Source organism: Typopeltis vanoorti, chromosome 24, assembly GCF_054136105.1.
Source record: "Typopeltis vanoorti isolate ZY-2024b chromosome 24, IOZ_Tvanoo_1.0, whole genome shotgun sequence".
Lineage (NCBI taxonomy): Eukaryota > Metazoa > Arthropoda > Arachnida > Uropygi > Thelyphonidae > Typopeltis > Typopeltis vanoorti.
The window spans coordinates 78,065,753-78,080,046 of NC_143572.1; the positions used below are offsets into that span (position 1 = coordinate 78,065,753).

At 35.0% G+C, this 14,294-nt stretch overlaps 1 protein-coding gene across 2 annotated transcripts in view; it reads right to left on the minus strand.

The window, feature by feature from the left end:
* Positions 1–14,294, minus strand: part of LOC150093424 (sodium/hydrogen exchanger 7-like) — a 495,244-nt gene that overhangs the window by 258,898 nt on the left and 222,052 nt on the right. For both annotated transcript variants that reach the window (XM_090414003.1, XM_090414004.1), the window contains exon 8: positions 5,713–5,818. In XM_090414003.1, coding sequence (XP_090270129.1) covers positions 5,713–5,818 — 106 coding nt within the window. The remainder of the gene's footprint in view (positions 1–5,712; positions 5,819–14,294) is intronic.

Consider the following 14,294-nt stretch of genomic DNA (forward strand, 5'->3'; position numbering starts at 1 on the left):
ATAACTGGCAAGTAAAAACTATGTTTCAAAGAGAAAATATGCCCTTGGGATATTACAACACCTGACTTGTCTTTGATCAATCTCCAATGAGGGAAAAATAACCTGCTTAACTCTTATGCTTATATCATACCGTAGAAGTTTTAGTATAGCAGCCGAGGGAAGGCAATGGGGGTGGGGAGACATACATAAAGAAGGGACTTATTTACATTTGTATAATAAAATTAGTTTAATCCTTTATCCAAGTGTGAGCAAACAAAGTTTGCGCCTGAAGTATCTTCAGGACTAGGGTAAAGTGACCCTGGTGTTGTATCACTTTACCCTAGTCCTGAAGATACTTCAGGCGCAAACTTTGTTTGCTCACACTTGGATAAAGGATTAAACTAATTTTATTATACTCTAACCAAGTGAAAAAATAAACTTTCAACATCTTTCTCTAAATCCAGAGTAATTTATTAAAAAAGGGTGGCACACCATTTGGCAACTCCTATAGGTAGAGATGACCTGCTAATGCTTCTGCCTGGTATTTCCACTAGGGCCTGGCTCCCACTGAAGAGACCTCATTAAAGGTCAAAACTAGTCTGGGTAGTGGCCCTTCCTTTAATGCATAACATTAGACATATCTGCAAGGAGATGTGTTTTGCATTATAGGAGATACTGAGTTAAGAGTGTTGGTAGCTTTCTCCACCTTTGCAACGAGTTGCCCTGGTGTTATATCACTTTACCCTAGTCCTGAAGATACTTTGTTTGCTCACACTTGGATAAAGGATTAAACTAATTTTATTATACTCTAACCAAGTGAAAAAATAAACTTTCAACTTATTTACATTTGAGTTGAAGAGCTGCAGGTGGTAATCCATAGACAAAATGGAAAGCAGCGCCAATAATGGAGGCAGAAAGGGTGAAAATTGAGGAGTCAGTTCAGTGGATTTGCAGTTAGGCTATACAAATAAATATCAACCAACTGCTAGGCAGATATGGAATTTGTACAACATAACCACTACACAAGAGAAAAATAGACAGACTTTTTTTTTTTCTGTGAGGAAAGTCTGGGGGCAGATGTTTGCCCAAGAAGATACTTGATCTCAGAGATTCTCAAAATTAGTACAAAGTATGGAAAACAAGATTTTGATCCAAAAGATTTTTATGGAACAAGAAAGCTGCGCTTTAGTTGAAATTGTTATGATCCATCGAGTTGTTTCCGACTCCTGGTGACTCCACAAACATGCACTCTCCATTCCGATCTATCCCTGACCATGTCTTTCAGAACCTCCAAGCGCACTCCAGTTGCTTCTTTAACTCCATCCACCCATCTAATTCTTGGTCTTCCTCTTCTCCTGCTTCCATCAACTTTAGCAAGCATCATCATCTTCTCCAGACTGTCATTTTCTCGCATAATATGCCCAAAGTATGACAATTTTTGCTTGATGATCATAGGGAGCAATCTGGCTTTATTCTGTCTATCACTGATTTATTAGTTTGCTTTGCAGTCCATGGTATTCTTAGTAAGCATCTCCAAACCCATAATTCAAATGCATCTATCTTCCTTTTTTCACTCTTTCTCAGGGTCCAACTTTCACATCCATACAGCACCACAGGGAATACCATTGCTTTCATGATTCTGATTTTTGTTGTGAGGCTAATATCTTTATCTTTAAAGATCTTGCTTAAATTTGTCATTGATTTTTTTCCAAGTAATAATCTTCTTCGATGCAATAACCATCTTTATCAATTTGGGATCCCAAAATTGTTAACTGCTTCCATTTTCTGCCCATCTACTTCAAAAATCATTAAGTTCACATGTTGTCATAACTTTTGTCTTTTTGAGGTTTAAGACCATATTTACCACTTTCTTGTTTAACTTTCATAATAAGTTCCTTCAAATCTTCTTTGCATTCTGCTAGAAAGGTGGTATCATCTGCATACCTCAAATTTAGTTGAAATACAGACAGTTTATTTTCTATCTTCTAAAGTGAAGAAATGGTAGCAAGATATACAAACACTAGTTGTAAATATTCTCCAAGTGTTTATTTCTTAAACACTGCAAGGTTCAAGACTGCCACTTATGTATAAGAGGAAGAGGGTAGGCAAAACGAAAAACTTCCAAAGGGAGAGTCACGTCACTATATGAGATTCAGAAGAATGACCTAGAAATGTTGCAGGTTACTGCTTGAGTTTCTCCAAACACTTCCAAGGCCAAAAGTGGATAATGAAGGGAAGGAAATTTCTAATAGATCAAAAGGTGATAGAATACATAATGATTACTATTGATCAGACAATGATATTTCAATTCTACTAAAACATGAAACTATTATAGCTTATACATCTACTCTCTATTGCACTTCTATATCACTTAATTTTTACAGTTGATAATATTTCCTGCCATGTTATTCTGAATCAATACTTTTTTTTTTTTTTTTTTACTCCAACACTTTTGTAATACATAAAAACACTTGCAAATAAGGAAACTCACCTAATTATCTTTTATTTTCACATATTTCTCATTCACCTCACACTTTCCAATACTGAAACATGTTTTTTTTTTAATTTATTTTATTTTTATATATTATTTTTGTTATTTTTTTTCTCAAAATTACAATATACAAATGTTCAAATACAGTAGACAATTATCTGTCTTTGAATTAACTAAAAAGTGAAACAGTCCTTCATAAGATGGACTGTTTCACTGCTTATTCTTGGGTAGATAAAAATAACTGGAATAAGAATAAACATGGATTACTCTTTTCTTGTTTCAATATTAGATATTGCAGGTTGGCATAATAATAAACCATAAAAATGGAGGAAAACTCATGTTAAAACTTATTTGTAGAATTTTCACCTAAGTTTCATATGCATCTTCAGTACAGAATGGCAACCAAACAATAACAAAGTATGTCACCTTAGTAGCTAATGTAAAACAACTAAAAGAGTCAATTTCTTAACTGACAAAATAAATAACACACACACACACACACACACACACACACACACACGGGTGTCCGTTGAGGAGGGGGCAAACGGGCCACTCTCCCCTGATCTACTTATGAAAAAATTTAAAAAAATAATTAAATAAAAATTTATTGATGTAATTATTTGTCTCCAAGCTTTGCTTCCCCCCACATCTGGAAAATTTTCTGTGGATACTGATGTACACATACACACACAAAGTTACGAAAGATTAGCAGATTTAAAAAGTACCATCTCACGTATAGGGGATATTAACGGCTATCAAATATGATCAAGTTAAAAACAATGGTTTCACAAGTTTCTTTATAAAGATGTTCCACGAGGAAACCTCTTTTATGTAGAACGTTTATTTTTCACTTGGTTAGACTATAATAAATTTAGTTTAATTCTTTATCCAAGTTTGAGCAAACAAAGTTTGTGCTTGAAAGTTTCTTCAGGACTGGGGTAAGGTAGTAGAACACCAGGCAACTCGTTGCAAAGGTGGAGCAAGCTAACATCACTCTTATCTCAGTATCTCTCATAATGCAAAACACATCTCCTTGAGAATATGTATAATGTTATGCATTAAGGGGAGGGCCACTACCCAGACTAGTTTTGACCTTTATTGAGGTCTCTTCAGTGGGAGCCAGGCCCAGATGTGGAGATACCAGGCAGAAGCAATAGCAAGGTCATCTCTACCTATTGGAGTTGCTAAACGGTGTGCCACCTTTTTATTAAATTACTCTGGATTTAGAGAAATATGTTAAAGTTTATTTTTCACTTGGTTAGACTATAATAAATTTAGTTTAATCCTTTAAACTAAATTTATTATAGATTTAGTTTAAAGGATTAAACTAAATTTATTATTCTTTTATGTAGGACTCATGTCTTGTTCCAGTGAACTCAATGTTTAATAGAGACAGCATGTTCCGCAAGTCAAGGCTGTTCAGACATACATTTAATATAACACATATGTTCTTCAAACTTTTTTTTTTTTTAATTTGAATTTTTATGGTGCAAAGACATCCAAGTCATACTGCACCAGGACACAAATCACAACAGTACATGTGGTAATTGGTTAGTGGGACAATCACAAACATCCATGCCTTTGGTGGGATTTAAACCTGCAGCCCCTTGGCTGGAGAGCAGACATGCTAACCACTTAGCCAACCAGGCTGGCTCTTCAAAAGGCTGGTATTATTAGGACCTTATTTCATTACGCTCATTTTTTAGATGCAGAAGAAATGACTCCCACTCCTATCCCTTATGTGTAAGGCATTTCTGCACACAGCAAAAATTTTAAAACCACTGAACATTTTTGTTGCCATTTGCCCCATTAGAAAAATCTCCCCCTTTCTTACTTCTCCTAAGCTTTAACCTATAAGGCTTTCCAGGTGTCTAACAGATTCCATGCTCTTGCAGCTTATCTTATTTTGGAAAAACTAGAAGATCTGATTTTATTCATCTAGAAGTCTTGTATTAAATATCATGAGCCTGAATAGTTAGCACTTACTGAGCATGCTATCGACACTAAACGTAGAGTTCACTGGAACAAGAGAAGAGTCCTTCATAAAAGCTGTTTCCTTATAGAATGTCTCTATAAAGAAAGGTGTTATGACTTCAGCTCTCCTAACTTACACATATTCAATCATTTACATCAATCCCCTGTATGGGAGTAGTGCTTTTTAAATCTGCTAATCTTTCCTGAACAACTTTTATATTATATTTTAATACTGATATTTTTATATTTATATATATATAATTTTTTTTTATTTTTGTTAGGAAATTATTAACCGGTTTAGTGATCTTGCATTAGATACTAAGGTGGCACTTTTTAGAATTTTCTGCTACTGTTTGACTGCAATTCTGTAATTCTGATCAAAGATACCTATGAAACTTAGGCAAAAATTCTACAAATAAGTTTTAATGTCTGTTTTCCTCCACTTTTATAATTTGCTATTACTGGATATGCTTTTTAAAGAATCATGCATAAGGAAACTATACCTATAGTAATCTTAAAAGTTGTATCCCTTCATACACAACTACAAAAGGGTTAAAAAAAACTTATAGGCTATAAAAAAATTATTTTTATTAGAACTGAATTCCATCAACTATGGCAAACATTTGTGTTAAAAAAATCTTAAATAAAACTAGAATAGTATTTTAGATTAACATGACATTTTACATTTGTTCTGAATAATAACTGTTTATAGAAACTATAACACATTTTAGGAATATTAGTCAAGTGAGTTTTATTATCATCCTACTAGTTTCACCGATTTTTGCTATCGGCATCTTCAGGGATACAATTGGTAAGCGATATGAAGGTAACAGACTAGGTTTTAACTGACAGTTCTAATTCATACAAAATTAGTATTGTGTGAGACAATGCGCGTGTCTCGGGAACATGATTTATTTGTTACAAGACAATGTAATTGGCGTGAAAGTTCATTTCTTTGATGTGTTTAGTGATCTAATTAAATGAACTTTCACACCAATTACATTATGTCTCGTAACAAATAAATTATGTTCCCGAGACACGTGCATTGTCTCACACAATACTAATTTTGTATGAATTAGAACTGTCAGTTAAAACTTAGTCTGTTACCTTTATATCGCTTACCAATTGTATCCCTGAAGATGTCGATAGCAAAAATTGGTGAAACTAGTAACATAATAAAACTCACTTGACTAATATTCCTAAAATGTGTTATAGTTTCTAATACAAGTAGTCAAGAAAGAAAATCACACAATAACTGTTTATGTTACCTGTAAGATCAGCAGCCTCTGCCATCAGAAAAGTGCTATATGACATAAGAACAAACAGACTTGATTCTAAAAGTGGAAAATCACAGAGACGAGTGAACTTGGTTAAGTAAAGATAAACATTAAGGAAAATTACAACCGGCAGAATTAGAATATGCACCATATAAAAAGCAAATCAAAATTAGTAGCTACTTCAAGTGTCAAATACATCAAACATTATTTGTTTTTTTGATATTTTGATGGCATTTTATATGCAACATTAAGTGTTCAGGGAAAGGTATTATGTAGTTTGAAAACAGTAAAGGATAACTATTTAGAATACTTTCAATAGTGATTGTTATCAGAAAGACTTCAAAATTCTGAAGTCCTACTGGAAAGGTGTAGGTAGCTTGTCTGTCCTCATTTGCCACCAATTATGTGGAATTTGTCTCTATTTGGGGGCCAATAGAGCCCACAGAGTTGCTTAAGGGTCAAATCTGAATATGGGAGGAGACCACCACATCACCTATTTTTATAAGGGGAGAAAACCTCAGCGCCGCTAACTTACTGTCAAGTCCTCACCATTTCTTAGTACATTAATAGGCATATCCACCTGGATATTAAATGAATGAAAATAGGCTGGCAATTTCAGATGTAGCAAACCAAACAGCATTCTGTATTGGCTTAAATCAAAGGACATGGTGGCCAAATATGATAAAATGTCATATCAGATGGGGCATTGCAACCTGATATTTTTAGATTGTTCAACAAAATTAGACAGGATAAGAAGAAGGTTCAGAACAAGAAGAGGAAGGAAAGCACTGAATTTGGTAGTAATGATAAGGTAAGTGAAAAGAGAAAATGCGGTTAACTCAGGTGAATAGTGAAAAGTCAAAACAAATGGAAACAAACTCAAATTCAAGATCAGTAAAATTCAAGATATGCACCATAAGTCTAAGATGTATCATGGAAAAGAAGTAGAATCAGCAGAAGAATTAGAGAAGTACCATGTCAGTGTTTTATGTTAAAGAAACAAAGAACAAATAAAGAGAACAATTGATTCTTCTAAATAACATGAAGATAATATTGATTTAGAGACTATTTAAAGTAGTAATGTGACCATATATATAAAACTGGAAAATGAACAATAAGATTGTGCATATCTGACACTATGCATTCCTGAAAAATGGGTAATTTGTATTGAATACCACATTATTTCTTAGCCAAATAAGAAACTCAAAGATAGGAAATGTAATCTAAGAGTTTCATGCCGAATATAGAAAACTATATAAAGTACGGCGAGACCAAGCGTAAGCCAAACTAGTAGAGTTGCCCAGCATTCTTTATATAGTTTATATATAAAGTTTTCCATATTCGGCATGAAACTCTTAGATTAGATTTCCTCTCTTTGAGTTTCTAATTCGGCTAAGAAATAATGTAGTATTCAAAATTCACTTAATTTTGAATATTTTACTACTACAAGTTGCTCAGCATTGCACTACCAGGTGTTAGCTTATGCTTGGTCTCACCAAACTTTATATAGTTTTCTATATTCTGAATGAAATTCTTAGATTAGATTTCCTCTCTTTGAGTTTCTAATTCGGCTAAGAAATAATGTAGTATTCAAAATTCACTTAATTTTGAATATTTTACTACTACAAGTTGCCCAGCATTGCACTACCAGGTGTTAGCTTATGCTTGGTCTCACCAAACTTTATATAGTTTTCTATATTCTGAATGAAATTCTTAGATTAGATTTCCTCTCTTTGAGTTTCTTATTCAGCTAAGAAATAATGTAGTATTCAATAACCACTTAATTTTGAATATTTTACTTCACCGAAGTAAATTTCAGTAATTGGGTAATTTGTGTTGCTTTAGTGAGTATTTCTTAGTATATTATAGTTTAGTGTATTTATTGTACTAGTGCATTTAGTAGCATTTTTTTTTTTAAATTTTAAATAGTCTTAAGAATGACACCAAAAACCCAACAGTCATGGCAATGACTAAAGTGCAAGTTAAAGTAGTTACTACTGAGCAGAACCTTTGAACCAATAAGCAGAAACATTGCCGCAGTGATTATGATAACATAATCGACAATAATCTGACACTGGAAATAACCCAATTAGATGAAATTATTAAATAATTGATTAGAGAACTGGAAAAACATTTAACAAAATTAGACAGGATAAGAAGAAAGATCAGAAGAGGAAGGAAAGCACCGAATTTGGGGGTAATAATAAGGTAAGTGAATTAAAATCTAAGAAAAAACAGGTTGAGGTTGATATGATATGGTGATTCAATCATAAAATTTGTGCTTGCTGAGGGAGTCACTACTTCTAGCTTCCCAGGGGCAAAAATTGAAAAAATATTACAAACATAATAGTAAAACAGAAAAGAAAAGTAAACTAGATGGTAGTTCTTGTTAGAACTAATAATTTAAAGTAGCAACAAATATACACTAGTGGCCAAAATTGTGGAAACCTTTTGGAAAAAGTATATTTCTCAGGTTTAATGGCTCATAACACCACTTTTTTTTTTTTGAGTAATACCATAAAATTATATATCAATGGAAAGAAAATTTAATCAAGAATGTAATGCAATAACTTTTATGAAGGATTTTTTATTAGAACAGCAGTTATAAAGAAGAAAAGTGAAACACAGAAAAAATGAGATATACAAAAATTCTCACAATGTGAGTTAATACTTAGTTGGGTAACCTTTAGCGTTAATTACGGCCTTACAACGCCTTCCCATGGAGTGAACCAAGTTTTTTAGTTCTGCAGCTGTTATAATGTGAAACCAAGATTGAATTACTGCTTCTATTAATTGGGTTTTATTGGTGGGTTGCTTCTAACTAACAAATTTTTTTAGTCAGCTCTATAGATTTTCAATTGGGTTAAGGTCTGGGCTATTCCCAGGCCATTCCAGCAGTGGAATATGATTATCCTGAAACCACATTTTGCACAAAGCAGCAACATGACATAGAGCTGAATCCTGCTGAAATATAAATGCTTCATTATCATGGAAAAGATCACGTGCGGAAGGCTTCAGTTTGGGCTCAAGTATTTCATTTATGTATTTTTGGGCATTTATATTCCCATTAATCATACAAATTCTGCCCACACCTTTTGATGTCATACAACCCCAGATCATAACACTAAGTGGGTGTTTCACGGTAGGTGTAATGCAATCAGGATGCAAATCTTCTCCGATTCTTCTCCTTACGTATTTTATGCTATCTACCAAACAGGGAGATTTTGGTCTCATCACTCCAAATAACACTGTCCCATTGTTCTGCTGTCCAGTTAACATGGGTTTTAGCATCTTTTCAACCTTTGTTTGAGAGATAAAAATGGTTTTTTTCATGAAATGCTAGCATTTAGACCAAATTCCAGCAGTCTGCATTAAACAGTCCTTGCACTCAACTTCACATTGTATTGCACCATTTCATCTTGTATACACCCAGATGATTTTCTTCTGTCACGTAGGCACAGTCTCTCAATTCTTCTATCATCACTTGCTGTTGTGCACCTTTTCCTGCCTTTACCAGTCTGGTTTTGTAGTGATTGAGTCTCCTTATACCTCTTCAAAAATTTAGAAATGCCACCATTGGTTAAGTTTCCACCAATTTTTCTTCTAATTTCTCCATAACTGTAGCCTTGTTCACTTAATAGTACTATTTTATGCTTTCTGGGTGAGTGACTAGTCTACTCTTTGCACCATTTCTTTAATTTTATTATGTTTCACAAGCTCACTAAATGAAAGAACAAAATCAACCAACTTGATAGCAATCACATAACACACTGACAAATGTCCTCCTCTCAGCTCCAATACATGACATCAATAGCTGAATCATACTGTGACCTTATTGGCTCATTGCCAAAACAAGATGACACATGATTGGCTCTCTACACACTCATGCTCAATGGCAACATTCAAATGAAGGAAAGCGATTTCATATCAACCTAAGCAAGTTGTGCTTCTTTTTTCTGGTTATTTGGCTATAACTTTTCATAGAATACAGATAATTCAACAAACTTCGTTGCATTAAATTCTTGATTAAATTATCTTTCCATTGATATATAACTTTATGGTATTACACAAAAAAAAAGTGGTGTAATAAGCCATCAAACCTCAAAAATACATTTTCCAAAAGGTTTCCACAATTTTGGCCACTAGTGTAGTATGAGGGGGAGAGAATATGAAAGGTTTGTTGGAAGAAATGAGAAAAAAATGTGAGAGAGTAAAAATTGTAGGTTTGCTAGTTGTTTTTTTATATCTGATTCACACATGAAAGGCCAGAAGGTCTATAGCACATTAGTGCCATGTGTGGACAACAGGAATAAAAGAGAGGAGAAGTCTGTTCACATTTTGTTTGAACAGCTGAGAATTGTAATCTTTGAGGAGGGCAGAGTGGCAGAGACTGTTCTGAAGGACAGAAGTAGATAGAATGAAAGAGGGAGCAGTGAAGTTGCTTCAGCAACTTGGTCTGTAAAAGGATGCTGGTTAGCAGTGGCTCCTGTTCTGATTTCAGAGGAGTGTGTGGAAAAATAATAGTGGCAATTCAGCAGAGCACTGTCCATGAAAGTATCTGGAGAAGAGGCACAAGGCAGAAACTGAATGTCTGTGAGAGAGGAAAGATAAGAGATGTAGGTCAGTCCAAGAGAAATCTGATCATGTTTAGATATCTCGGGGAGGGATGTGAGCTCTTTCTTGCCAGAGATCAGACAGAATTGAGTTTTGGTGGCACTGAAGTTTATAAGGTTGACCTTACCACACTGGGATATAACTAGGAGATCTGAGTTGAGGTCACTGGTCATGGTAGATCTTGAGGATTTTAATACTAACTCTCCTACAAAATATTCAAAATTTCACTTCCTTAATCCCGTATCCTTTTCGGCATATTTTTCCTTGCTTAACCACTTTACACTGTAAGCAATCAAGTCAGGAAACTCAGCATCACCATCTTTAGAACTGTTTTAGCTGCCTTTATGAAAATCATTTCAATTGCAGAAAATGAATTTGGTCATCTCAGTCACATGAGAAAGTTCCCACTCAGTTCTGAACCCAGTGTTGCAGTATGTATAATATAGTGATGGGAAATAATATTGTATTTTTTTTTTTTTTTTAAGCCTGCCAACAAGCCCACTGCTTTCCCCTATGATGGTTATAGTCCCATCTCTTAGAAGCGAAGCTGCACTTTCCATCACCAGATAGGATCAGATTACTCTCTCTCTCCCTGAACTGACATTTATCTTCAGCCTCTCCAGGTAAACACACATCACATTGATAGCTTCCTTAACAAAACTAGGTATTCTTTTCTGCTCAACCCTATACAAATTCCATATTGTTTACACATTCTTGATGCTGTCTAGAGGAGAGAAATTTGGCTCATAGAGGACCTTTCCCCTCACAGACCTACTGTTTCAAGTTCTGTCTCTTTTACAGATACTTCCATGGTCACTGCTCCAACGGACACACATCATTCCTCGACCTTCTGATGGCCTCTTAAAATAAGAGCAATTGTGTAACATCTCTTTTCAGTACAACTGTAAAAAAACACAACCCGCATCTCCTTTTCTGCATTTATTTCATTAACCTCTGCCCTGGGTGCAGCCTTTCTCATAATGTGTTTCCCAAGAACTACAACCACCAGCTCTTCAAGGAATATGTCAACAGATTTCTTCTTTCCTAATCCTAGCCTACACTCCACATATCATACTAAAGTGTTATACCATGCATCTTGCAATGTTGTACCATGGTACTCTTGCAATGTTGTACCATGCATCAAGTGATTCAGGAGTTCTTGAGGAAAGCTGGCCCACTCCTCCTTCAGAGCGAGGATAGGGCTTTATTTGTTTTCTGGAAGGGAATTTTGAGCAGCAATGTGTCTCCCTATTACATCCCAAGCATATTCTATGAGGTTGAGATCTGAGGAGTATACTAGCCATTCAATTTGATTATTATCCTCGGATTAAAGTATCTCTGCTGCTCGTGTATGATGTGGTGTGGCATCATCATCAATAACAAATTCTTCACTAAAAGCACCACAGAACAATTAAACATGACACTGAATAACTTTATTAGAATATCATTCACCAGTCATAGTCCATTAAGCATTGCCGTATACAGCCCTTTCAAGAACATTCTCATGGCGGTAAGCAGCACCACTTTTATGCCAGATCAAGTGTAGTCTGGAATCAGGGGAAAGACTAAATTAACTCATCTGTAAAGAGTACATTAGCCCACTGGTGTCTTGTCCAATTTTTATGGATACAACCTCACTGAAAACATACTCTGCAATGCGCTATGGATAAAGGGATGCAGACCTATAGCATTCATGCATATAGGCTTACTTGTCACAGCTGTCATGTCACAGTTTGTAGAGATATCTGCATACCTGTGCATGAATGGAGCTGACTATCATGGTGCGTCGATTATGTTTTGCTGTTATAAACAAAAATCTGTCTTCGTGCTCCATAGTGGAGCAAGGGGGCGACCTCTTAGTAAACGTCTGGAACACTGTTCAGAGCCTGGATACAATACTGTGTGACATTCTAAACTCTCTGGCAATATCAGTAATTCTGCAGCCTTCTTCAAGCTTTCCAATAATTCTTCCCCACATGAAATCATCTATATGATTTCATGTGGGGAAGTCTTTGAAACATTACAAGACATCCAAGTTTGCAACTTTATTCCCTCACAAAAAAACTTTCTTGAAACACAATTCACTTAGTGCAGTTTTTTGCCTTTTATCCTGTTGAGTGGTACCATGCGACCCCTTTTAAGTGCAATTTAAAAATTTGAATGTGTATCCAAGTTTTACTTGAAATCGTCAGTTATACAACTTGCCACAAGCTGATTCATCTGAATTTTCAGTTATAATATTCAGAAATAGTGTTTATCCTTATGTTTAGGGCACCAGTGTAGTATTAGTATCTGGTCCACCTCTTGAGGATGCTTATCATGATGATATTTGTATTGTATTATTATTATACGGGTATCTCCATGGAGTAAGAAAACTCATCGTGGAAGATCCGTTATTCACACAATGCACATAGCATACCTCTCCTTAAACTCATTCACTGATGAAGCATCCACAACTACCTATGGCAACCCATTCACTATACTCCAAGCAAAATATCTAGCACTAACCTTTCCAAACAACACCCTTACACAACTTCCACTGATGATCCCCTTTTCACTCCATTCTTGCCATGTAGTGAAAAAAGTCTTCTGTGTCAATCTTATAAAACCCCTTTAATAACTTAAAATGCTTCTAATAGTCTCCTTTTTTTTTACCTATCAGCTAATTTTGAAGCCTACAGATAATCTATTCTAATAGAGACAATTCCACAGACCTGCAACAATCATTGTCACTCCCCTTTGGATCATCTCCACAGAATCTAGGAATCCAGATCTGTGTACAGTAGTACAGATGTTGCCATATTAAAGCCTTATATAGGAGAACAATAACTTCTCTATCCCTGCTTGTTAGTGTGTTCAACAACCACATAACCTCGTGTGCTGTTTTGGTTACTTTCAAGATATATCCTCTAAACATCAACTTCCTATCTACAATCACAATCAAGTCTCTGGCTTTGAGTTTCCTGTAGTTCAGTTCAATATAGTACACAGCTTCTGATCTTTTCCCAAAGTGCATCACCTTACACTTGGCCACATTAAACTGGCAGCAATTTACCTTTGCCCATACTACTAGTCGGTTTAAGTCTCCCTGCAGTATATCTGCATCATATACATTTACTATTGCTCTTCCTAGTTTAGCATTGACAGCAAACAACTGAATATTTCCTGTCAAATCATTTTTTATATCACTGATATACAAATTAAACAACAGAGGATCAAGTACCAAACCTTGTGGTGACTAGTAAATTATAAAATGGTTATACTGGAAGCACTGTAAATATAAGCTCTCAGGAACCAACGTTCATAACAAACAGCTACTTTGCTCGACTGGTAATATCAGTAATCACTGCAACTCAGCTGTTTTCAAATGAGTTGCAAATTCAAAATAGCTTTAGCTAAAACAAATTCATATTTATTAAACTTGTACCGATTTTTTTTCCCCCGACAGCAATTTTCATACTCCTCAGCTACCAACTGGTGTACCAGTTCAAACAACCTTGCAGACAAGAAACAGCCAGTGGGCTGCCATTTGAGAAGTTCTAATATAGAGCAATATTATTATTATTACACCTTCCATGGAGTCAGTAGATGCATCGTAGGAGACTCATTCAAATGACAACATATTTATCATCCTGAATCTTAAATTCTTTAACACTCCCTGCATTAACAACATATTCTGGAGCATTCCATTCACCCATAATTCTACATGTAAAAAAATCTACTCTTCTCCATAGTCTTATGTAACTTCCAGAGATGGCCTCTGGATCTTGCCCTCTTGCATCAAATTCTTTTTATAATCATCTTAGAATTTTTCTGATAAAATCCTCTCACTAACTTAAACATCTCTACCATATCAACTCTTTTTCTCCTATCCAACATCATGATGTTGCCACATCACAATGAAAATGAACTGACTAAATCTGAGCACAATAGGGAGGCACTAGTATCACAAGTGAACA